This window comes from Heterostelium album (genome assembly GCF_000004825.1).
Source record: "Heterostelium album PN500 unplaced genomic scaffold PPL_scaffold9, whole genome shotgun sequence".
In the NCBI taxonomy this organism is placed as follows: Eukaryota; Evosea; class Eumycetozoa; order Acytosteliales; family Acytosteliaceae; genus Heterostelium; species Heterostelium album.
In genome coordinates this window covers 1749816-1773175 of record NW_008805071.1, presented here as the reverse complement: position 1 = coordinate 1773175, position 23360 = coordinate 1749816, and the positions used below count along the sequence as shown (strand labels likewise).

General features: G+C 32.1%; 10 protein-coding genes across 10 annotated transcripts; 7 read left to right on the top strand and 3 right to left on the bottom strand.

Moving 5' to 3' along the window:
- Window positions 1-798: 798 nt before the first annotated feature.
- Window positions 799-1220, bottom strand: PPL_09206 (uncharacterized protein; the record flags this gene model as incomplete). Its single annotated transcript, XM_020580003.1, has 2 exons — window positions 799-929; window positions 1031-1220. The coding sequence occupies 2 exons, from the start codon at window positions 1218-1220 to the stop codon at window positions 799-801; spliced, it is 321 nt and encodes a 106-aa protein (XP_020430678.1).
- Window positions 1221-2478: 1258 nt separating this feature from the next.
- On the bottom strand, window positions 2479-2994 carry PPL_09205 (iron-sulfur cluster assembly scaffold protein; the record flags this gene model as incomplete). Its single annotated transcript, XM_020580002.1, has 1 exon — window positions 2479-2994. The coding sequence occupies one exon, from the start codon at window positions 2992-2994 to the stop codon at window positions 2479-2481; it is 516 nt and encodes a 171-aa protein (XP_020430677.1).
- Window positions 2995-3426: 432 nt separating this feature from the next.
- On the top strand, window positions 3427-4234 carry PPL_09204 (snapin/pallidin family protein; the record flags this gene model as incomplete). The annotated part of the gene is made up of 2 exons (XM_020580001.1): window positions 3427-3652; window positions 3729-4234. 2 exons carry the CDS (start codon window positions 3427-3429, stop codon window positions 4232-4234), a joined length of 732 nt encoding a protein of 243 aa, XP_020430676.1.
- Window positions 4235-4842: 608 nt separating this feature from the next.
- On the bottom strand, window positions 4843-5985 carry PPL_09203 (uncharacterized protein; the record flags this gene model as incomplete). The annotated part of the gene is made up of 1 exon (XM_020580000.1): window positions 4843-5985. One exon carries the CDS (start codon window positions 5983-5985, stop codon window positions 4843-4845), a length of 1143 nt encoding a protein of 380 aa, XP_020430675.1.
- Window positions 5986-6926: 941 nt separating this feature from the next.
- On the top strand, window positions 6927-10753 carry PPL_09202 (uncharacterized protein; the record flags this gene model as incomplete). Its single annotated transcript, XM_020579999.1, has 5 exons — window positions 6927-6995; window positions 7489-7541; window positions 8118-8141; window positions 8896-10411; window positions 10724-10753. 5 exons carry the CDS (start codon window positions 6927-6929, stop codon window positions 10751-10753), a joined length of 1692 nt encoding a protein of 563 aa, XP_020430674.1.
- An 81-nt stretch (window positions 10754-10834) lies between these two features.
- Window positions 10835-11514, top strand: PPL_09201 (glutathione S-transferase; the record flags this gene model as incomplete). The annotated part of the gene is made up of 2 exons (XM_020579998.1): window positions 10835-10867; window positions 10939-11514. 2 exons carry the CDS (start codon window positions 10835-10837, stop codon window positions 11512-11514), a joined length of 609 nt encoding a protein of 202 aa, XP_020430673.1.
- An 861-nt stretch (window positions 11515-12375) lies between these two features.
- On the top strand, window positions 12376-15259 carry PPL_09200 (uncharacterized protein; the record flags this gene model as incomplete). The annotated part of the gene is made up of 4 exons (XM_020579997.1): window positions 12376-12515; window positions 12841-13859; window positions 13937-14309; window positions 15220-15259. The coding sequence occupies 4 exons, from the start codon at window positions 12376-12378 to the stop codon at window positions 15257-15259; spliced, it is 1572 nt and encodes a 523-aa protein (XP_020430672.1).
- Window positions 15260-15416: 157 nt separating this feature from the next.
- On the top strand, window positions 15417-19386 carry xacC (RhoGEF domain-containing protein; the record flags this gene model as incomplete). The annotated part of the gene is made up of 3 exons (XM_020579996.1): window positions 15417-16265; window positions 16341-16413; window positions 16499-19386. The coding sequence occupies 3 exons, from the start codon at window positions 15417-15419 to the stop codon at window positions 19384-19386; spliced, it is 3810 nt and encodes a 1269-aa protein (XP_020430671.1).
- A 374-nt stretch (window positions 19387-19760) lies between these two features.
- Window positions 19761-21913, top strand: PPL_09198 (magnesium transporter CorA family protein; the record flags this gene model as incomplete). The annotated part of the gene is made up of 5 exons (XM_020579995.1): window positions 19761-20268; window positions 20350-21373; window positions 21439-21589; window positions 21674-21773; window positions 21852-21913. 5 exons carry the CDS (start codon window positions 19761-19763, stop codon window positions 21911-21913), a joined length of 1845 nt encoding a protein of 614 aa, XP_020430670.1.
- A 714-nt stretch (window positions 21914-22627) lies between these two features.
- On the top strand, window positions 22628-23271 carry PPL_09197 (universal stress protein; the record flags this gene model as incomplete). Its single annotated transcript, XM_020579994.1, has 3 exons — window positions 22628-22729; window positions 22805-23011; window positions 23083-23271. 3 exons carry the CDS (start codon window positions 22628-22630, stop codon window positions 23269-23271), a joined length of 498 nt encoding a protein of 165 aa, XP_020430669.1.
- Between the last annotated feature and the right edge of the window lie 89 nt (window positions 23272-23360).

Here is a 23360-nt window from a genome sequence, read left to right as displayed (position 1 = left end):
TATTTGTGTACAACGAAACTGGAGATTATATTTGTTATTAATAGATTAGAATCTAATTTTATTTCAATATTATTAAGATCAAGAGGTTTGAAAATTTTGTACAACTTCTATTTTCTTTGTTTTGAATTGTGACCTTTGCACTTCAAAATTAGAAGCATTTTTCATAGCATTTTTTGTTATTTTTAGAAATGCCTAGATGATGATGACATCAATCCCAGTAACAGATGATTGAATTATACTAACAATGGATTTCGTTTTCTCTTTCCTCAGCATCGGTCTGAATCTTCGATAATCAGTTATCTCCACTGCTATTTCCAGCTTCTCCGCCCGTTGCTGATGATGAAGTGACTTACAAATTGATCACTCTACCAATCGGTTTACTCCATATTTGTTAAATAGTCTGATTAGCATTTTATCGATTAATTAAATTATATTAATTTGTTTATTAAACCATTCATTAATTCAATAATTAAATTATATTAATTTGTTTATTAAACCATACCTTTCAATTTAAATTTCAATTAAATGGTAAATATAATAAATAAAACATTAATAAGTATCTATTTATAACTCTTTGAACCATCATTATTGATTATTGTAAAATGTTTACTACATTTTGAAAATACATAATGCAAGATGAATAATTAATTAAAGGATTTTTTTTTACACACATTTCGCTTAAAAAAAAACTAATTATCTGAATTTAATTAAAATTCAAAAAAAAAACAATAATAATAATAGATAAATTATTTACAAAATATGATTTATTTTCTTGATAATATATAATACATAGTTAAATTAATAACCACCAGAGTCAGCATTGAAAGCTCTTGGAATTTTGTTACTGGTGAAGTGATGTTCATGGTTCAATTCATTTAGCTTGTCTCTGCAGAAATCAGCTTTCTTTTGATTCTCGAGTGGATCTTCACCTAAAAATAAAAAAGTAAAGTTAAAGTAGATGCACAATGTTAATATTAACCTTATTTTTTTAAAAAAAAAAACAAAACAAAAAAAAAGTATAACAACTTACCAGCGACAGCCCAGTTAATTTGATAGGTAATTGGCAATGATTGATATTGTTTGAAGATATCTTCAACCTTCTCTTTTGATAAAGCGGAGGAATTCAATTCTTGTTCGAGTTGAACGAGCAATTGCTTGGTTTGCAAGACAGATGCCTTGGCTACTTGTGGATCATAAGTAACTCCTTTAATGAATGTCATCTTTAATTGTTGTTTATTCTACAAATTTGTTTCTCTTTGAATTATAATTATAAATATTTTTGTTTTTAGATATTGTAAACAATGAATGAATATTTGAAATGAATGATAAATGCACTATTAAAACTGTTTTTGAACACAGTAAAAAGTACCAAGAATTAATTTTTTTAAAATTATATTAAAAATTAATTTTTAATGTTTTTTTTAAATCTATTAATTTTTTTTGAAAATGCACTAAATTTAAATATCTTCAATAATTTGTTACCCCTAAATGGTGGATTTTTTTTTTTTTGAAATTTTTTTTTATTTTACCTTGTTTGCATGGTTTTCAACAACAACTGCTTGATCAAGTAAAATTCAACATCATTCATATAATAATCATCATTTTTTTTATTCTTTTTTTTTTTAATTTGTAATCGGAATTTCCGATGACTACTAAAAATCAATGCAAAAACAAATATTTATGTATTCAACATGGTTATATTGATTACCTATTTTATTCAATTCCGTACAACAATAAAATAAAAATCAAGGCGCCATCCAATTTTACACCATAGTCATACCGTTGTTATAGTATAGTATCAAGTGTGTTGTCTTTTGTTTGTTATTGTCACTATCACCCCGACAAAAAAAAAAAAAAACAATTTCAAATAAGTAATTAATTAATAAGTAGTAATGAATAGAATTGCAATTGGTTCATATCACTAACATATCTGTTAACCCTATTAATAAATATATTTGTATCATCATATATTGATTGTTGTTATTGAGAAAAACAAAATTTTAAAAGATTTGTGTATTAATATTATTTTTTTTTAAAAATTTTATTTTATTTGGTGCAATACGTTCAAATATGCAATTGCACTCTATAATAACCAACTATTTACACTTTTCAATTAGGAAGAATATTGCTCTATCAAATTCTTTACTTTGTTTTTGATTAAGTTGTTGTTGTTGTTGCTGTTGTTTTTCGCGGTTGAATTGTTTGTTGTTTAAGAATATCTATCATTATTAATAATTAATGTAGTTTTCTAAATTTACAAAAAAGTTAAAATAATAATTTGCTATTATTATTATTGACTATTGTTGTTGTTGTTGTTGTTGTTGTTGCTTGTTGTTTTGTTATTTAAACTTAAAAAAGGGGATCGGATGGATTGAATGAGTTGAAAAGAAGGAAAGAGGAAGAAAGAGGAGAAGAAGAAGATAGAAGAAAGAGTATTATTAAAAAAAAAAACGTTGTTGTATATTGAATTTGATCTGCTTATTGTTGAGTTTCGGATGGAGCTGGTTGTTCACAGGTAGCTTGTTTCTCGAGTTTCATCTTGTAGTCGTAGATGGCATGCTTGATAGCTTGCTCGGCAAGCATTGAGCAATGCATTTTGACTGGTGGCAATGAGAGATGCTTGGCGATGTCTGTGTTTTTGATTTCGAGAGATTGATCCAATGTCTTTCCCTTGACCCACTCGGTAGCGAGCGAGCTACTGGCGATGGCAGAGCCACAACCGAATGTTTTGAAACAGACGTCTTGAATAACGTTGTCTTTGACCTTGATCTGAATCTTCATGACGTCACCACAAGCCGGTGCACCAACGGTGGCAGTACCGACGCTCGGGTCTTTCTTATCGAACGATCCAATGTTTCTTGGGTTGTTGTAGTGATCTAAAACACGTTCATGATAGAATCTCTTTGTTTGTACCAAACCACTACCGTTCAACAGCGATTGTTGACCAACCAATGAAGATCTATTCTTTAAAACAAAACCTCTTAAATGATTCATTATTATATATATTCTTTCTGTATGTATATTATATATGATTCGTAACAAAGCAACAATAACACCAATAAAAAAATGATTTGCTAAATGTTTGTTGTTGTTTTTTGTTTTTGACAAAGAATTCTGAAAGATAGTTGAATTTGTTTCGATTATTCTTTAAAAGCACAAACAAAAATTTTGCTGTTTATTTTTTAATTTTTCAAAAAAAAAAAAAAAACAAACTAAAATTTGAATTAATTAATTTATTAATTGTATATAAAAAGATTTTGTTTTGTCAAAGTTTTTTGACAAATTTTTAAAAAAAAAGTGGACACACGAACTACAGGTACTTTGAATGCACCACAGAAAATTCTTGCAATGTGTGTTTGAGTTTAATGATCTTTTTTGAATATTATATTACAGCAGCAGAAGTGTTTATTATTGTTATATTTAGAAATGTCATCGTCATCTATTGTTGAAACAGATCAACAACAACAACAACAACAACAACAACAAGCAAATACTGCTACAACACAACCACCAATTATAGATCCTCGTATCGTTCTTGGCAATGGATTATATCTCTTGATATCGCCTGTGGTTAAGGAATGCGATGCTAAAATACAAGAAGTATATCAATCACAAAAGAATCTATCGGAACAAATAGATTCTTTATCAAATGGTAAATAATTAATTAATTAAGATTTGATATAAACAAATTGAATGTTTTATTTTATATTAATTGATCATAATAATAGAATTGGAAAAGTTTAATAGTTTAACACAAGTACCAACTTTACATCCACATGTTCAAAAGTTGATGAATGCAAGAGGACGTCTGTTGGCTGTCAATAGCAAGTTGAGTATGATCATGATTAGATTGGACAAGTTGTCGACATCGGTGTTACAACATCAACAACAGCAACAAAAGACATCGGTATCAGATAGAATCTCTTTGTTCTTCAAGAGTAAACCATCTCCTGTCAAGCCATCGCCAACATCAAACACAATTGCTGCTACCGCAACAACTACTACATCCACTGATAACAATACAAACAACAATATTACTTCACAATTAGAACAAGCTGTCGATGTAAACACCTCAAATACCAACAACGAATCAACAATAACAACAACAACAACAAATGTAACATTAGAACAACAAACAACACAAGAACAAACAGAACAAACAACTGATGATAAGAAAGTAGAAGAAGGAGAAGCAACAACAACTACAACTACTACAACAACTTCATCATCTTAAAATATAATATATTTATTTAGAATAGAAATATTTTTGTATATCCACAACATTCTTTTAAAACAAAGAAATCATAATAAAATTTAAATTAATTTAAATATATATAATTTTAATGCTTGTATTTATACAATATTTGTTTTATTATTTTTAAAAGGTCGATATCGTCTTGATTCAACTTGATAGGATTTAAATAAAAGGGAGGTGAAATAATGATTATTTGATTGATTAAATTGGTTATTGAGTTCTTATCTTTTCTTGGCTGATTGTGTTGTACAACTCCTTTCACTCAAGTGCTCTTAAAAGTATAACAAACCCAGATCTTGTTATCTTTTTATATACTTTGTATTGTATCTTTGATCTTCTTCTTCTTCTTCTTCTTTAGTTACCGTTATTTGTTATCGTTATTGTTGTTTAGTTGGTTTTTTGTTTGTTTTTTTTGTTGTTATTTAATAAATAAAAGGTTTAGTTATTTTGAGATGATTTGCTATTCTATAGATTTTGAGGGTAAGGTGAATTGGTGATTAGGCGATTTGATGTTGGTTGATTTATAAATAAATTATAATTGATTATTATTATTATCGTTATTCATTTGTTTTTTTTTTTGTTATTTGTTATATAGCATCTATTTTGTTAAGAGGTGTTGGTTCTGATACTTTGAAACTGTTTCCACTACTGTTGCTGGCGGTGGTAGCTAGTTGTAGTGTTGAGAATGCTTGTTGGATCTCTTGGTGTTTGTCTTGTGGCAGTGTCTTTGAAATGATGAGGTCGACAACATCGACCTTGAGCGATGAGATTTGCATGTCGTGGTCGAACGAAATCGACAGTGCCCATTCGAATTCAAACTCGGGGTCGGCCTCTGTGCCCGATGTCGATTGTTGGCGTTTCGAGTGTACAGCGGTCACGGTTCCATCCTCCTCAAAGACGATCTTCATACGCCACGATCCACGCTTGTCTCTGAATGGCATGTCCTCAAAGAGGTTCGCTTTAATGAAATAGTAGGCCGGCAAGATGATCTTTTGATGACAAACCTTGAGGAGTTGCATCATTCTGCTCTGCTCGAGTACAACGTTTGTCAGTAGCGACAGCAGCTGCTGCGAGATATCACCTACACCCTTGATATGATCGCTATATTGCTCTTTGATTTGCTGTTCTTTCTCGGGACCGTCGAGCAGACCGGCCAAACTGAGGAGAACCTGCAGTACGACTTCCTCTTTCTTGAGAACCTGTGCTGTTGTGATGCCACTCGAGGTGAGAGTGGTAGACGATGTGAATTTATCAGAGTTGTTGATGGTTGCAACGCTTGGTGAACCGGTCGATCCAGTGGCGTTCGGTGACTGCTGTTGGTTGGTAGCACCGTCGCTACCCGAGCTGATTCTGTTGGCGAGTTGCTCGCCAGTGGATTCACCGGCGAGTGCGCCATTGATATAGGTTGGAGACTCTCCAGCGTTCAAGTTGTTCAGTGTAATCGATGTGACCGATTGGAATGTAAGATTGGCACGTCTGTGTAGCTTATCGACGATGTCGATCTTGTGACCGAGACGTGGTACGTCGGTGTGAATCGCCAGCTTGTCGTGTGTGCGTTTCCAAATGCCGACGGTATTTGACTTCCAGTTGATAGCGACCTGATTCAAATTGTTCTTGTGGTCGTCATTCAGCTTTTTCTTTGTCTCTAGCGATTCGTTGGAACCACCATTAGTCGACACCTGTTGATCTACCACTCTCTTTTTACTTTGCTTTGAAAAACATCCACCCATTTTATAATTTCCGAAATTTCCGCTTTTGTTTTTTTTGTTTTGTTAACTGTTGAGTTGTGAGATGCGCGTGTTGCGTGTTTAATCAATCAACCCTGTTGTTGTTGTTATTGTTGTTGTTGTCGTCGTTCGAAACAATAATAACAATATTACTATGATTATTATTAATTTCCTTTAATACTACAAAGTATAGTCTAAAATGTGCAAAAATAAAATAAAATAAATATATGTTAATAAATTTTTTCTTGTAATGGTTTGTTTGATGTTGTTATTGATGATGTTGTGATGTGTAAGAGTAATTGATGATGATGATGATAAGATCGAAACAAAAAAAGATTAATAAGAAAAGCATATGAAATGTAAATAAGAGTTGTATGTGAGTACTTTAGATTACATATGCGTCAATTGACGATTGGCAAATGAACTGCTACTACAACACATAAACCATTATTAATACTTTATAAAGAATAATTATTATTTATAAACAAATAACTTTGCCAAGTAACGGATAAAAACAACAACACCAAAAGTACTACACATTTGTTCAAATATTTTTATGTTTTAGGAGTAGATGTGATAAGTGTAGAACAATGGTAATCATCTTGTTGTTTGACTGTTTATCAAGTCAATGTTGTTTTGTTTAACATGTTAATTGTGTATAACTATATTTGGGTGATAATTTTTTTGATGAGTTGTGTTTGTCGGGTCTGGAATTTGTCCTAATCGAATCAATAACAAATCAGTGTCTATCTATATACCACTAACTTTTCCTGTTTTTATGTCTTTTAATCTGTCAGTCTATCTATTATTATTATTATTATTATTATTATTGTCTCTGTAATGAATTGTTTCATTTAACAACTATATAATATGTATCTTATTTCTCTCTCTTTATTTGTTATCGAAAAACAAAGCTATTTGAGTTGAAATTCAGTTGATTTTAGATGGCTAGAGAACAGTTGGATTGGCTGTGTATTTGCATTGCTATTATAGCAACACTAGATTTTGATATTGTGAGTGAGATGAGTGGACATGTCAACTTGATTTAGATCACAACAAAAGAGAATTTAAATTATATTTAAGATTTTTGATTTTTTTTTAGTAAATATAGCTAGTGACAAGTGAATAGGGGTGGTGTTAGGTGGGTGATCGATTGTAATTAGATATCACACTAAACAGTAATGAAAAAAAGTGGAGTTGTTGTGGTTTGCTTAATTAAATTAAATTTAATTTAATTGTTTTGTCTACTTTTGTGGTTTGATTGATTGATCGTTTCTTTTCTTTGTTAGTTAGTTAGGTAGGTTTGACAGATGATAATAATATAAGTGAGTAGATGCTATTCTTATTATGAAAAGAAAACAAAAAATAAAAAACTTGTATAACAAAACGTGTGGGGTGGGAACAATTATAGAATTATTGTTTATTTTAATTAGTTGATAAGACAGACGCTTGATTTGTAATTTGATTATATGTGATTCGGTTTTGAATTGCTTTGTTAAATAATAGGATACAGAGAGAGAAAAATTCTCAAAGACACAAATGACAAACGAGAGTGATGAGTGAGGTCTTTCGACAAACAAGTATACTATTGTATTGCTGTTGCTGTTGTGTTGTTGGATGCTGAATGTAAAAGTTGTTATAACACTGACTTTAAGCTAACGGATTTTACTAAATTTAAGAACAATGAATCAATCTAGATCGATCTACTATTAATATTCTATCAATTATAATTATAATATCTATTATTTTAGTAAATGTTATCACAAATTTGATTGAATGATTGATTATGAAAAAAAAAAGATGTCAACAAATTAATTAGATATTATTTTTATTTTAAAGTTCCCCAAAGATTTTTGTTCTTTTTTTTTATTATTTTTCGTCATCAACCAAATGACCAACAGTACTGTTGTTGAATGAATTATTATTTTACAAATATCTATATATATTCTACCTTTTTTTTTATTTTTTGTTTTTTTTTTCTTATTTAATCGATTCTACAATAATCTTTCTTTGATAAGTTACAAAATAATTGTACTACACTATTTTTTATTTTTATCTACTATTATCTGTTGATTGATTTGTTGCTTATCTACTACTGTTTGCTATGAGCTGATCTTTTTTTTTTTTTTTTTTAGAATTGTTGATATAATAGCCTGTTTGTTTGCATCGACTATTGGTTTGAATCAAAATTGAGGCGATAGTTGTTTATTATTGAAGAAAAAAAAAAACAAAAATATTTATGTGTAGTGGATGGTTTGATTGACAATAAAAATCACTTAACCACCATGAAAAAAAACCTTCAAAGTTAAAAAAATAAAAAAAATCGGTGGTCTTGGGTGATGAGGCCATCGACATTGGATCAAATTTTTTTTCCTTTTTAAAAAAAATAAACAAATTTAAATAAAATTTTGTGGTGGCAACAATATTTATTTTTTATTCCTGCCGTTTCATTGAATCAATGAAAAATTTATGGGCATAAATTTAAACAGAGACACTTGAATATGTATAAAATGAATAAAAAATATCTAAAACAGATAGACAACCGATAATAGTATAAATATTAGGTAGAAAATGATTTTTTTTATCCATTTTCAGGATTATGATAATTCTTTTTTCATTTCATCTCTTGTTTCAAAAAAAAAAAAAAAAAAAAAAAAAAAAGAAAGAAAGAATTTTAAAATAAATCGTTGTTATATCGAATTCGAGAATTCAAAGTTTGATTGATTGTAATTGTTAATAACGAATTTTATTTAATAATTATTTTTTATTCGTTATTTCTCTTTACTCCTTGTTACTCTTTGATTGTCTTGAAAAAACAAAAAATTTTCTTTTAAACAATTTTAAATATAATATTATTTTTCAACAGATAATAATGGAGCCTATTAATTGTAGATTAAGTTTTCTTATTCAAAGGAAAATCATAGAATATCTTTGGAGTCACAAGTCATTGACTTTGAAATACAGATTATCATTGGGCTTGGTGAGTCGTGTTTGGTTCAACCGTGTTTCATATTTGTTCAATCAGAATTCACATTTTATGTTTCGACACGACAAACCTCAGCCTCTGACAGACTATATACAACATCTTGACAACCCACTTTGTCCAATGAAAAACGTTAGAGTTATCAAGAAATATGATAAACAGAAACCTGACTCGGTTGATCCACTAAGTGGTCTTCATTTCGGAAGCAAAGAGTATGCTCGACTTGTACCGATCTACTCTAATCTAAACAAGCTTGAGCTGTCATTTCTATTGAATACTCCATTGGTGTTTGTTCAATTCACACTCAAAAGTTTTATAAAATATTCAGGTGTTACAGATACAACAACAACAAAATCAACAACAACCAATAGTAATACTGAATTCGTACCTGTACGAACTTCATTGAGATCGTTGACTATAGAACTACTTTCAGACCCCACCAGTATAATCCCTCCCACCAAATCAATGATTGAAGACCTATTCGATACCATACTTAATATCTTATCACCGATATTTAGAGATCTAGAGAGTTTAACCATTGATATCGGCAATAGAGAGATTAAATCTACGGTTTTAATTAGACTCTTGGAAAATCATCCCAATCTTCAATCACTGACTCTCAATTTTGAATGTGGAACTTTACAATATCAAAAAGAACTGTTTACAAAACTACCTCAAAACTTAAAGTTCTTCAGCAGCAATATGAACCCACAGCTACTTCCATTAGAAAGCCTTTTGAATTTGGAACAGATTGCAATTACCAATTTGCTCGATTCTGATCTAACTAGTGAAGCCCAACGATCAATAACTCATAAGATGAGAAACAACACCAAAATCAAAAGGTTCTCTCACCCATTCGCAATTCCAGTCGATATCAGCACAAAAGATCTATTCTTGCGATGTACACATCTCAATGAATTTCATATCTCATTGGAGAGCACCCCACTTCCAACACCAATCAATGTTATATTTCACTCGAATCTAAGGAAGCTAACAATAGATTGTCTTCTTAATGAACCACTCAACGAGAATATAATGTTAGGATTGGATCATACTTCACTAGTAAATCTTGAGAGTCTTACCATCAATGTGAATTTCGGTTACATCTTTGATTTACTATTGAAATTCATTCGAGGAAGTAAATCGCTCCGACATTTAGATATCAATAGGCCTGGAGTATTATATGGTAGCAGACAGTCAGAAAGTGATTTAAGCAACCTACTCTCCGTACTTACTGAAATCGATAATCATCAAATTTCGTATTTGAAACTAGATTACTTAGTGACACAACAAACCGAAGGTGAACTTATTAGGTTCTTATGTCATAAAAACACAAGAAACATCAGCAGTTTCATTTGCTACTATATCAACACCAATCATAGCAACACCTCAAAAAAAATAGATTATCTCAATCAAACTTACTCAAATGTCAACCTTTCATTTTCTGTATTTGGATCCCGAATGATTTTGATCGAACCAATTACAAGACAACAGTATCCCAAATAACATGCAAAAAAAAAAATTAACATTTATTTTGATTAATTTTTAAATAAATATATAAATTTCATATATTCGATAATAATAATAAAATTAAGAAAGTGAATGTTTTAGTAAAATTCATGAAGTTTTTTTCAGTTCTGGAAGCTTTTTTTAATTAATTTATTTTTGAACTCGTCTGATCAATGTACATCAAGAATTAATTAAAAATAGATAGAATAATTTAAAAATAAATAGAAGGTTTAATTTTAATTTAAATAGAACTCAATTTCAAAAATGACAAATCAATAAATATTAATAAATTCACTAATAAAATCAAGTAAATTAATTCATTACCTGTAAATCTATCAATAAGTAAATCAATACCTTAAGATGTCATCAAATCAAGTCCCAACATTACATTATGTATGTACAATCAAATAGAAATTATATTTATATGACAATTTACTGATGATCATAAAATATGTTATATTCAGTTCAATGGTCGTGGAAGAGCTGAAACCAGCAGAGTTTTGTTGACTTTGGCAAATGTCGAATTCAACGATATCAGAAATACACTGCCATTTGCTGATGATGGAATAAAACAAAAGGCAACCTATAAACAATTGCCATACTACATCGATGGTGATTTCGAAGTTTCACAATCGTTGGCGATCGAAAACTACATTGCCAACAAATATAATCTAGCCGGTGATAGTCTAATTGATAAAGCTAAAGTACTTTCGATTCAACAAGCATCCTACGATATTTCGATTCCAATCTTTACGAATGACACCGATGAGAAGAAAGATTTGTACAAGAATGAAACTCTACCACGTTTCCTCGCTGCCTGGGAGAAGATCCTGGTTGAAAATGGAGGAAAGTATTTTGTTGGCGCTAAACTGAGTGCTGCAGATGTCAGTGCATACACCACCCTTGAAAATCTATTCGCCAAGAACTTCAAAGATATCGTCGATAAATTCACAACACTAACTAACTTTAAATCAACATTTGAAACAATCCCATCGATTTCAAACTATTTATCAAAGAGACCAACCGATCTTATTTTCTAATAATTAGAATTAATGTATAAATAGTTATAATAAAAACAATCAGCCTAATATTTAATCTTTGAATTAATCTAAATTCATATTTTCGCAGAAATTCATTTTAATTGGACCATTATTTTTTTTATCAAACCTTAAAAATAGATAAAGTATCTATTCTTGTTGCCATATTACTTTGTACTAGGTTTTAATCAATAAATAGATAATAATGGAACTTGTTAATTGTAGACTTAGTATATCAACAAGTTCCAAGAGAGTCTTAAACTTTCAAATCCTAATCAATTTAATACCACGTGAATCTAAGGAAGTTAAAAATAGATTGTCTTCTTTATCAACCATCCAATATGGATATAAATCTTAGATTGAACACTTCTGTACTCGTCAATCTCGAGAGTCTAATAGTTAACGACAGATACTGGCACATCTTTGATTGGATATTGGAATTCATTCTAGGAAGTAGATCAGTTCGGTATAGATTACAAGACCGATACCGAAGAAGATAAAATAGAACTATTCACCAAACCTACTCGGATATAAACCTTTATTTCTCAGCTGAACCATGGTGATAACAAAATTTTACTCAAATTAATAAATATAGTTCATACTGTTAGCATCAAAAATTGTGTGCGCGCGCCAAAATTCAAATTTTTCCGTTGTAAATTCAAATAAAAAAAAGTGGGAAGATTGGCTGTTTTTCTCTTTATCTGAGATTTTGTGATTAAACAGTTAGAAGAACTATTGTGAACAGAAAAAAAATAACAATCAATTTTTATTATTAATCAATCAATAATCACAAAACTATTTAATAATAAAGGATAAAATTTATTAGATCATAATAGAAAGAACAAATAATATAAATAAATAAAAATGGGTGACGATCTAAATAATACCGTGATTGGTATCACAAATGAACTGATCGATGGTTCCAATACAGATGTAGATTCTATGCAACAAAGAAAAGCATCGATTGTTAAAACAAGAAAAAGAATGTCTATTTTAAAACTAAAGTAATTATCGATCATGACATAACATATCTTTATATTTGCAAAGTTGATTACTAATAACTTTATTTATCTTTATAAATCAAATAATTATTTAATCACTTTGATTATTGGAATCTAATTTTAAATTATTTGCAACACTACAACCAAACCACCCACAACTTGTATCTCAATATTCCAACTTCACACCTTTCTACTCTTTTTTTTTTTTGTTTTTGTTTTTTTCTTAATAAAACTACCTATCTTTTGTATTACTATTGTGTTTTGTTGTATTTTTTGCTTTATACTACCTTTCTTGAAAATGTTCATTACCATTCACCAACAAATAAAGAGAGATTTCAGAGGCAAAGAAGAAGCAGAGGAATCCAGTGATGACTTCTCAGACAAAGTTCAACTTGGATCAACGTCCAACCCCAAAGTTTAATCCACATGTAGTCAATAACACTGCCAGTGGAAACAAGAGTAATCGTTCGTCTTGCAAGCTATCCAAGCCAGATTTCGATAAGCTTCACGAAGAGGAATTCAAGAAGTTTCAATCAATCACTGACTACGATGCCAAGAAAAAGGCAGAGATGTGGGCAAAACTTGGATTTGCAAATATGCCACATCTCTCAGCATCCAACACCAACACCTCTTCCATTACAGTTTCCAATAATTTACCAGTGTTAGAATCTGAGAGCATCGACAACAATGACAATCAAGAGAATGATATACAACCAACTGACGATGACGATGCAATGGACATTGACCAAACAGAAAGCAATATGGTTAAACTTAAGCTAAGTGATACTCCACCAAAGCAACCAGACAATATAAAGACAACAACAACTACTACTACCACCACTATAAACACAATATCAACTTCTTCCACCGGATCAAGATTAAGATCAAACTCAACAACATTGAGAACACCAACAAAGTCAAGCAGCACCACTCCATCACTTTCATCCACTCAATCCATTACACCAAAGAAAACAACAACCACAACAACTACTACTACCCAACCAGAGTCACGTCTAAAAACACCAATTAAATCTTATAAATCAACAATAACAACCACTTCTTCTTCAACATCTTCAACCAATAATACAGTTTTATCAACTCCTAATCCAACAACAATTAAACCATCTATTTTATCAACGCCATCTACTCATACTAATAATTCTGTAAATAGTAATAGTACTAAACCACTTTCAACACCAATACAATCTTCATCATCATCAACATCCACCCTACTACCTACATTTAATGCAACTACTACAGCAATCGCCAAACCAACCTCTGCTAAAAAATCAACTATTCCAAATCCTTTTAGTTTCGCAACATCTTCGAGATCTAATGTAACAAATTGTAAGTTTACTCTTTTGAAAAAGAAAAACAATATAATAACAATTAACTAATTCATTATTATCGTTTATTTACATCAGCTGCGTCCAAAGCAAATAGTAATACTATACCAACAAAGAAATCATTGAAAAAGAGTATAAGCTCAAATTCATTGGCATCAACTATTTCTTCAACCATCTTCAAACCATTGCTTTCACTGACAAAATCGAAATCAAAGGACAAAGAACAACCTCCAGTGTCGACCAATACAACAACTAAGTCTTTGAGTTCAAGCGAGCCAAGCATCCTCAAGGACAACCAAAACGTCACAAACAATCCAGCTAATCTAAACTCAACACCTCTTTCAAAATCATCCTCAACTTTATCAGCATCCAAGTCCAAAACTACAACTTCATCGTCGTCGTCATCGAAACTATCGAGCACCATCCGCACAACTTCAAAGCCAATATGGAAGTAACATTTAAAAATAAATAAATAAATAAAAACAAATATAATTAATTTAAATGACATCAAATGTGGACTTGGACACACCCATTTTATGCAGGTTTTTCAAAAATAAAGGAAAAAAAAATCTTGTCAAAAAAAAATTGTGAAAAACAGCCACATTCTTAGATATTTCGATCGAGGAATCTGGTAACATGATGTAACTGAATCTTTCTTGGGTCAACCAAAACAGATTTTATATTTTAAGTTTTTTTTGTTTTTATTTTTTCGAAAAATAGAATATCTGGGTTTATAAATTTAATCTACATAAACAAAAACTACTTTGGTTCAACATCAATATATTTTCCATTTTCTTTTATAAACATTAAATAACATTAGATCAGAAATAGTACAAACATAAAAGATAGAATAAGCAAAAAATAAAATTAAAAAAAAATCATCACAATCATTTTTTATTTTGCAGTTGAGTGACCATTTTTGGCACTCGCTGATTTTACATATTAGTGCTTGCTTTATCTCTATATACATTTTTTGTGTTTGTATTATTATTTATATTAGGTTATAAAAGTAGTACAACATCAGTTTAAACATTCAGATCAATAGTAGTGACTACTACTTTGTTTTTTACCTTTAAATTTTTCCACACACCACCAAACTCTTTTTTAACATCTTTACTAATTTGTTTGTTATTATTATATCGAGCATCATTCACCATTTTGCATCATCTATTTAATCATAAGCTGCTGACCCAACACCATTTTGATTCATCTTTTGTTTTTTTTGTTGATTTTGCTGTATTTTTTTTTTTTTTTTTTTTGGCTTTTGCTGTTATTTAATTTCCCCATTAAAAAAACATTAGATATCATAATTTCCTCATATCTCATCTCATCATTTATCAGCAGCATATTAATTAAATTAGGTTCAACAGTTTTGCTGTCTTACTGTCACTTAAGACATAAATAATATATCCAACAACATAGAAAAGTAGCAACAATCAATTATAACAATTAAAAGATAGATAAATCTATATCTTTTATTTTTTATTTTCTAAATTTCCATCTTAAAAGTTTAGATTTATTATATATATATATATATAGATATCCATAATTTAAAAAAATGGATAATAACAATTTACCACCACCACCACTTTTAAAGACACCACCACCACTTTTGCCAAAGAGCAATAGTGCTGGATCGCTTTCACCACCGAATAAGAGTTTACCGACACCAAACAAACCACCACCCCTCTCAAAGCCACCACCTTTGGCCAAGCCACCTCATCTTGGTGGTCCACAACAGACATCACCACCATCTCAACTTCCACCACAGCAGACACCACCTCTACCTCCCAACGTCTCAGGACAACCAAAACCACCCAATAAACTGCCACCACAACCACCAGCAAAACTAATGACTGGAACACCAACTAGCACTTCAACAGGTAGTCTACCACTGCCATCTCAATATCAACAACAACAACAACAACCAAGACAACCACCACCTGTAAACTTACCACCTTTGCCGCCATCGAATATGGGCGTCAATCAAATGCCACCACCTCCACCAATGCCAACTAATTTACCACCACCACCACCTCTCAACACCGCACAAATGCCACCACCACCAGCGATGCCAACTACACTTCCACCATTGCCATCATCGATAGCCAACCTTCCACCACCACCAATGCCAACCAATTTACCACCACCACCAATCAACACCAGTGGAAACAGTATCAATGCGATCCCATCGACAAACATATCACCAACAGTCATTGGAAAGTCGCAACAAGCTCCACCACCAATCCTTAGTCCACCACCACCTCTAGCAACACCACCACTTGTACCAATATCCAACCCCAATCCAATGAACTCCTCGACAGAATCATTCTCACCACCACCATCCAACAGAAACTCTGTTGATTTAACAGCTTTGGATTTCCCTGAAATTAATACTCAAAATAGAGTAAGATTTAATAATATAACAATTTCAATTTTCTTTAGAAAAAGCATTATTAACTTTGTAAACAATTGTTTTTAGATTGCTGAAGAGAATTTCAATTATCTAAAGGATATTTATACTAAAATTACAAAGAGATCTCAAGCAAGTTCTTGTATGTATTTAATATTTCATATAATTAAAAGTTATTATTCATTCATTGAATATTAATAAAAATTATAATTTTATTGTTTTTATAGCAACATCAAGAGAAGGTCATAGTTTAGCAGAGGCATTTAAGAATTATGGAACAATGTTGATTGCACAACAAGATAATATTATGGGTCAATGTATGTTTAAGGTTGGAGATTTACACAGAGATCTAGAGACTTTTAGAGATCGTTTGGATAATCAGACTTTGTCTGGTCTTCGTGGTACCGTCGATCAGTATGTAAATCGTGATATCAAGTTGGTTCGTGCCTCAAAGAAGAACTTTGACAAGGTGCGATCTCTCTATGACACCATCGATGGCAAGTGCAGTGCCAATGCATCAAAGAGCAAAGGAATCAACTTGGTAAGACAGGCAGAGCTGCAACAAGAGCGTGATTTCCTCAAGGGTCGTGTCACCTCGACTGGACAGGAGTCAGCAACCACCATTCGTTTGGTTAATGAGTCAAACTCGGTCGAGATGATGGAGCAAATCATAGAGTATGTCGAAAGCTTGCAACAAGCTTCGAGACTACTGACGGAGCAACTCGATACAATGCAGCCAGTTCTGGCCAACTACAAGAAGGAAGCACAGAAGCGAAAGTCAGAGTTGGAGAAATCCATTGACCTTCAGAAACAACTGGATCGTAACTCGGTTGGTGGAAACGGTGCCAACAAAGATTCGCGAGTCAACAACTCGTCCGATAACATTGAGCGTGAAGTTCAGGGAGAGGATCCAAAACGTGCAAGAGTTCGTCGTTTTATTTCGGCGGAGCGAAACTATGTGAGTGGACTGAGTACTCTGGTGCAGGTGTATCTCGCCGGTCTGAGAACGGACGACCGTCTCTTCAGTAAGGTCTTCAAGGAAGACGAAGTAGCAATATTCGCAAATATCGAACCGCTGCTATCGCATCAAACGAAATTCCTGGAGGAGTTGGAAGGCTGTTTGAAACAATATGGTGAGCCAGGCGGACCAACTCTTGGTCAGACATTCTTCAAGGCATCGGGCAAGTTCATGTCACTCTACTCGGTGTATGTCGGTAACTTTTCAAAGGCATTGACCACTCTGAATCGTGTGAAGCAATCTAAGAATTTCCAGGCATTCCTAAAGACCTGTGAGGAAAAGTCGGATGGCGCAGACATTGATTCACTCATTCCAACTCCACTCACTAGAATCACCAGCTATATGATATTCCTCCAGGACCTCAAAGAAACCGACAGTTCCGATCCAAACGAAGCCAACTCGATTCGTGGTGCTCTCGACAAGATGCAAGCATTGGGTAATCTAGTGGGACAATCACACAACCTGATTCAATTGATGAAACTCCAGCAATCGTTGATTGGATTCGATGCTTCCTATTTGGTAGAGGAAGGACGTTTCTTGTTGAAGGAAGGCACTGTTTCAATGTCGATTGGCAATGCACCGGTATCCTCCTACTATTGTATATTAGTTAGTGATCTATTGATCTATTGTAAGAAACAGACTGCGCTCTTCCCCTCGGTTCTCTATGACAATACACTGGCAATTGCAAGTGGATCGTCCAGCAGCAATCTCGGTAGTAATACCAAGTATAAATTCGTTGGAAAGCTAGAGGTTAAGAATATGGACTTAAAGACATCACCAAAGGACGATGAAAAGACATTCGTTCTTACATCGGGTGTAGGAAATAATTTGGTGACCGTATCGGTTCAATTTGAAAACAAAACAATCAAAGAGGATTGGTGGTCAACCATCTCCAAAGCAATCTCCAAAGCAAATCAAAACAAGATTTTCTCGATTCCACTCGAGCATATCTATGCACGTCCAGCCGAACAAGGTCGTGCCATCCCACTTTTCGTACAGAGAATCTTGGATTATCTCTATGAGAATGCTGCTTCGGAGGAAGGAATCTTCCGTCTCTCTGCAAATCAACGAGTGCTCGATGCATCGCGTGAGGAAATAGAGACTGGAGTGGAACTAGACTACTCGGAGCTCGATATCCATGTGGTGGCATGTCTTTTGAAGCTGTGGGTGAGAAATCTACCGGAACCACTGCTAACTTTCAAGGAGTTTGATTCGTTTGTGGAGATTGCCGATATCGATTCCAAGCGTGACAAGTACATCGCTTTGAAAGCATTGGTCGAGAAGATTCCACAGATCAACAGATTCTGTACGTTCTATCTCATGCGAATGCTGACCAAGGTATCCGATAATTGTCAGGTCAACAAGATGACGCCAAACAATGTTAGTATTGTATTTGCCACACTGCTTCTCAGAAAGAAGGGTGCATCGCCAATGGATTGCACTGCTTTCAACTCGATCTTCAGTTTGGTCGAATGTTTTATGACTGGATTCCACGAGATCTTCATCGATATCGAGAAGGAATACCACAGACACCAGACGGAGCAGAGCGATGCGATGAAGCGTCGTACGATGCCACCGACCAAGTCGTTGCCAGGCATTCCACCAACATCGTCGCCAATGTCGCTGCCATCGTCACCAGACAACTCACCACAACCCACTCGCAGTGCAATGAACCACCACAGCCGAAACAACAGCAGCGGCGGCAATGGCGCTTCCAACGAAGACAGTGACTCTGACGACGACGAAGGATTCTCAATCGGAACCAACAGTAAGGCATCGATCACCATTCAACTCGGTGAGATCGTCAAACAAGGATATCTCACAAAGAAAGGTGCTATGCGTCGTAATTGGACAAAACGTTGGTTCGTACTCAAAAATGGATATCTATTCTACTTTAAGACTTCGCGTGACAAGAAACCAAAAGGTATCATTCAACTGGTCAATGTCTCTGTTTCGAAATCCTACTACAAGCCATATTGTATGGCATTGAAATCATCTGGTTCCTCAGACGAACGTGAATTCCTCATTTGTGCAACGAATCAAACAGAATTGGAAGAATGGATAGTTTCAATCAATAAGTGTTCAACAAAGGAATAAAAACAAAAAATAATATATAAATATAACAAATCTTCTTAAAAAAAAAAAAAAACTGCTTCCTTCTTGGATAAATAACGACTTTTAGACATTCACATTGTTCTCGTGTTTTTAGTTTGATTGAACGAAGTGTTTTTTCTTGATTAACTCTTTTATTTTTAAGTGTTAATTTTATTTTTATTTTAAAATAGGTTCACCTTTTATGATAACTTATAAATATTTATATATTATATTATAACTATAAGTTGTCATGTTAGAAATGTAATTGTAAAACTTGTATAACATAGAATTGTTAAAAAATCTATTCAACCATCTTACTTTGAATCAAATACATTTGGCTAGTTTAATTTTTGTCTGTTGTTATCCTAGAAAGAAACATGGAGAAGAAACCATTGTTGGATTTATCTCAACTACGATATCGTAGTAATAATGCTATAGAGCTTGAATCTACTAATAATAATAATAATAATAATAATAATAGCAACAACAATAATAATAATAATAACAACAATAATAACAATAATAATAATCTTGCTAGTAGTCATAATGATAGTAGTATTCATACAAATGAAAGTAGTAATTATCCTTTAAAAAGTAGTGCTGATACTGTAAATTATCAAGATATAGAGTCACAACAACCAATAACTTATCAATCAAATTATAATAATAATAATAACAATAACAATAATAATAATAATAATAATAATAATAATAATAATAATAATAATAATAATAATGGTGATAAATGGAAAGATTATGCACTTAGTCAATCACTTACAAATTTGTATTCATTCACATCGTCAAGGAATAAACCTCAACAACAAATATTGATTATCTCCGAAGAGAGAGATGCCCTATATTCCTATACATTCGATGAGTTACAAAGTATGTATATTCATATCTTTAGTTTTAATAATGATGATCATCAAATTTTAATTATATAATGATTTTAATTATTTTAAAAAGATTTCTTGGTTATGTTAAACCTAAAGAATATGTTTGATGTTGAAGAAGAAGAGAAGAAAGAGAATGATGAGAAAGAGAAAGAGGAGAAAGAAATAGGTGGTGGTATTCTGCATGACGACGATCTAGATATGCAACCACCACCCAATCTGAATGTTAAATCAACATCATCGCCACTTCAATCATCTGTAAAGTCACCTCCTGTTCATTTGTTAGATGACGACACACCAAATACAACGTCTACCACGACAACAACCACTACAAACACACCAATTGCCACTACGGGTTCAAACAGTAGCCAAAAAGTAAGTCCGATGGTTTTAGGAAGCGGTGGTGCTGCCGATGATAGGACTGGTCCTACGCTCTCTCCAACGCTGTCGCCATCGATTCACACCGTAATCGACAGTGGCTACGGTAGTGATCCAGAGGATGAAGATGCTTCCCTCAAAGACCTGATCAACTGCTTCAGCAGACGACGTCTTCCCTCGCACGTTCTCAAGAGCTTACAGGCACCTTGCTGGATCGATCTTCAAGGATTGACAGAGGAGCAGATTGAGATAGTCGGCGAGGAACTCTCTTTGCATCCACTGACAGTCGAGCAAATCCTTGGAAACGACAGCTCCGAGAAATGCGAAGAGTTTCCAGACTATCTGTTTATCATTTGTTCGGAGCTGGCCTACTCTGACTGCGCGGAGCTAGTCGAGAGCTTCTTTTACATTGTGCTGTTCCGTGACTACATTGTTGTATTTCATCGTGAGCCACTCGATTGTTTTGACAACGTCATCAAGTCTTTCCGTTATCTTGGTACCGAACGTTCACAGCTGTCTAGCTCCGAGTGGTTACTGTTTGCATTCTTTGACTCGATCAACGAAGAGTACACTTCACACAGCGACAGATTATCAACGGAAGTAGAGATTCTAGATACCTTTAGTTTCCAAGAAAACATTGAATACGGTGAAGTCAATCTTCGACTTGGTAGAGCAAGTCGAAAGTGTACACATCTTTTATTATGTTTATTCATTAAAAAGTAAGTTATCAATTATCAAACAAAATATAAGTATCAATCTAACAAACAACAATATAATAATATAGTGATATATTATCAGCATTACTTCGAGAGAATATCAGTCAAGAGACAGAGATGTATTTAAACAATGTTAAAGATAAGATTATCAGACTCAAACAAAATGTAAAATTAACAGAAGATCTACTTGAGAATCTAAAGAATGTATTCATTTCAAAGGTAAAACCAAATCAATGAATAATCAATTGAAATCATTTCAATTTAAGTAAATTACTAATTAATTCTGTTCATTATTGATTTTAGTTATCATTGATTATGAATGAAGAATCACATTCACTAAATAGTAGTATGCAAAAATTTACATCGTTGGGTCTAATTTTTATGCCTATGAATCTGATTGCTGGTGTGTTTGGAATGAATATGTTGTTCCCCGGACAGATAGAAATCAATGATCAGTTTCTCCCATTCATTTTGATCATAGTCGCATTGGTTATCATTGGTGCAATATCATTGTTACTATTCAAGAAATTCAAACTTTTATAAACAAAATAAAAATAAAAACTACACTACATTGTTATAAATAACAATATAATAAAAAAACAAAATATTCACTATTGTAGTTGATCATCCTTAAAAATTATTATTACATTAATTACCTTGTTATTTTATTTAAATAAAATTGTGAGAAATTTGTATCAATTTTAATAGAGTGTGTTAGAAAAAGATAAGATGGGTTGAACTCTCACAGTTCACAAAAACCACCTTGATTGAGAAAAACTCACCCTTTTTTGGCATTGAAACCCCTGGTATTTATTTTTATTTTTATTATTGGGGTTTTTTTTAATTTAATAAACAAAAAACAATTTAAATTAAGGTAGTCTAAGTTTTGTTCATTCCTACTATCATTCATTCCCGCTCAACTTTTATTATTTGTTTTAAATTATTCGATATTATTATCACTATTATTTTTATAACATATAAATTTAGTTTAGTGTTAAAAAAGTTATCATCAACGAACGCAAAAAAAACATCGCATCTGTGAGAAGAAAGGTGGTTTAAACAACAATAAATACAATTATTAAAATAATTGAATTTATTTTATTATTTGTTCATTTTTATAACACTTAAGATATTATATCTTTCACACCTTATTATTTTTGATATTGGCTATAATAATAACAATATTAATCAAACTACATAACATATTTATTTGTTAGCTGTACAGAATATAACAGTTTTCTGTTTTTTTGTTTAGAAATGAAATATTTACTTTGTATTGATGGCTCTGCCAGCAGCAGAAAGGCAGCAGAGAAAGTAACTTCAATGATTTCCAATGAAGACGCAATAATTTTCTTATCCGTATGTATGACATCATAGTTTTAAATTATCATTAATTTTTTTTTATTAATTATTTTTCATTATTATTTCACATAGGTATTTCCTCCAGTTCCAGAATCGAGTCAATTATGCTCACCAAGTTCATCAACCTTGAGTAAGATGGTTTTCGAAATGTTCTCTGGTGTACCTGATCTAGTAGATTCTAATGAAGATCAACAAAATCAATTGAAGAGATCCAACAAGAAAAAGACTGAAGCCCTAAAAGAATTACACTACTATCAGAAAATGAATATTCCTTGTAATGTAAATATCAAATTCCAATAATATATTTTCAATCACTTTTGTTTAACTTTCATTTTTGTTTTTTTTTATAGAATATAAAATATCTATTGGTTGGATCAAATGAAGTATCAGATACAATCACAAAAGTGGCAGATAAATTTGAGGTTGACTGTGTTGTGATGGGATCTAGAGGTATGGGTACTATTAAAAGGCTATTATTAGGATCTGTAAGCTCTCAAGTTTTACAAATGTCGAACAGATCTGTATTTATAATCAGATAAAATTGTCAACTATAAAAAGAGAAAAAATGACAAAAGTGTAAATAATAAGTAATATATAAATGTAAATATAAATAAATATATTATAACTT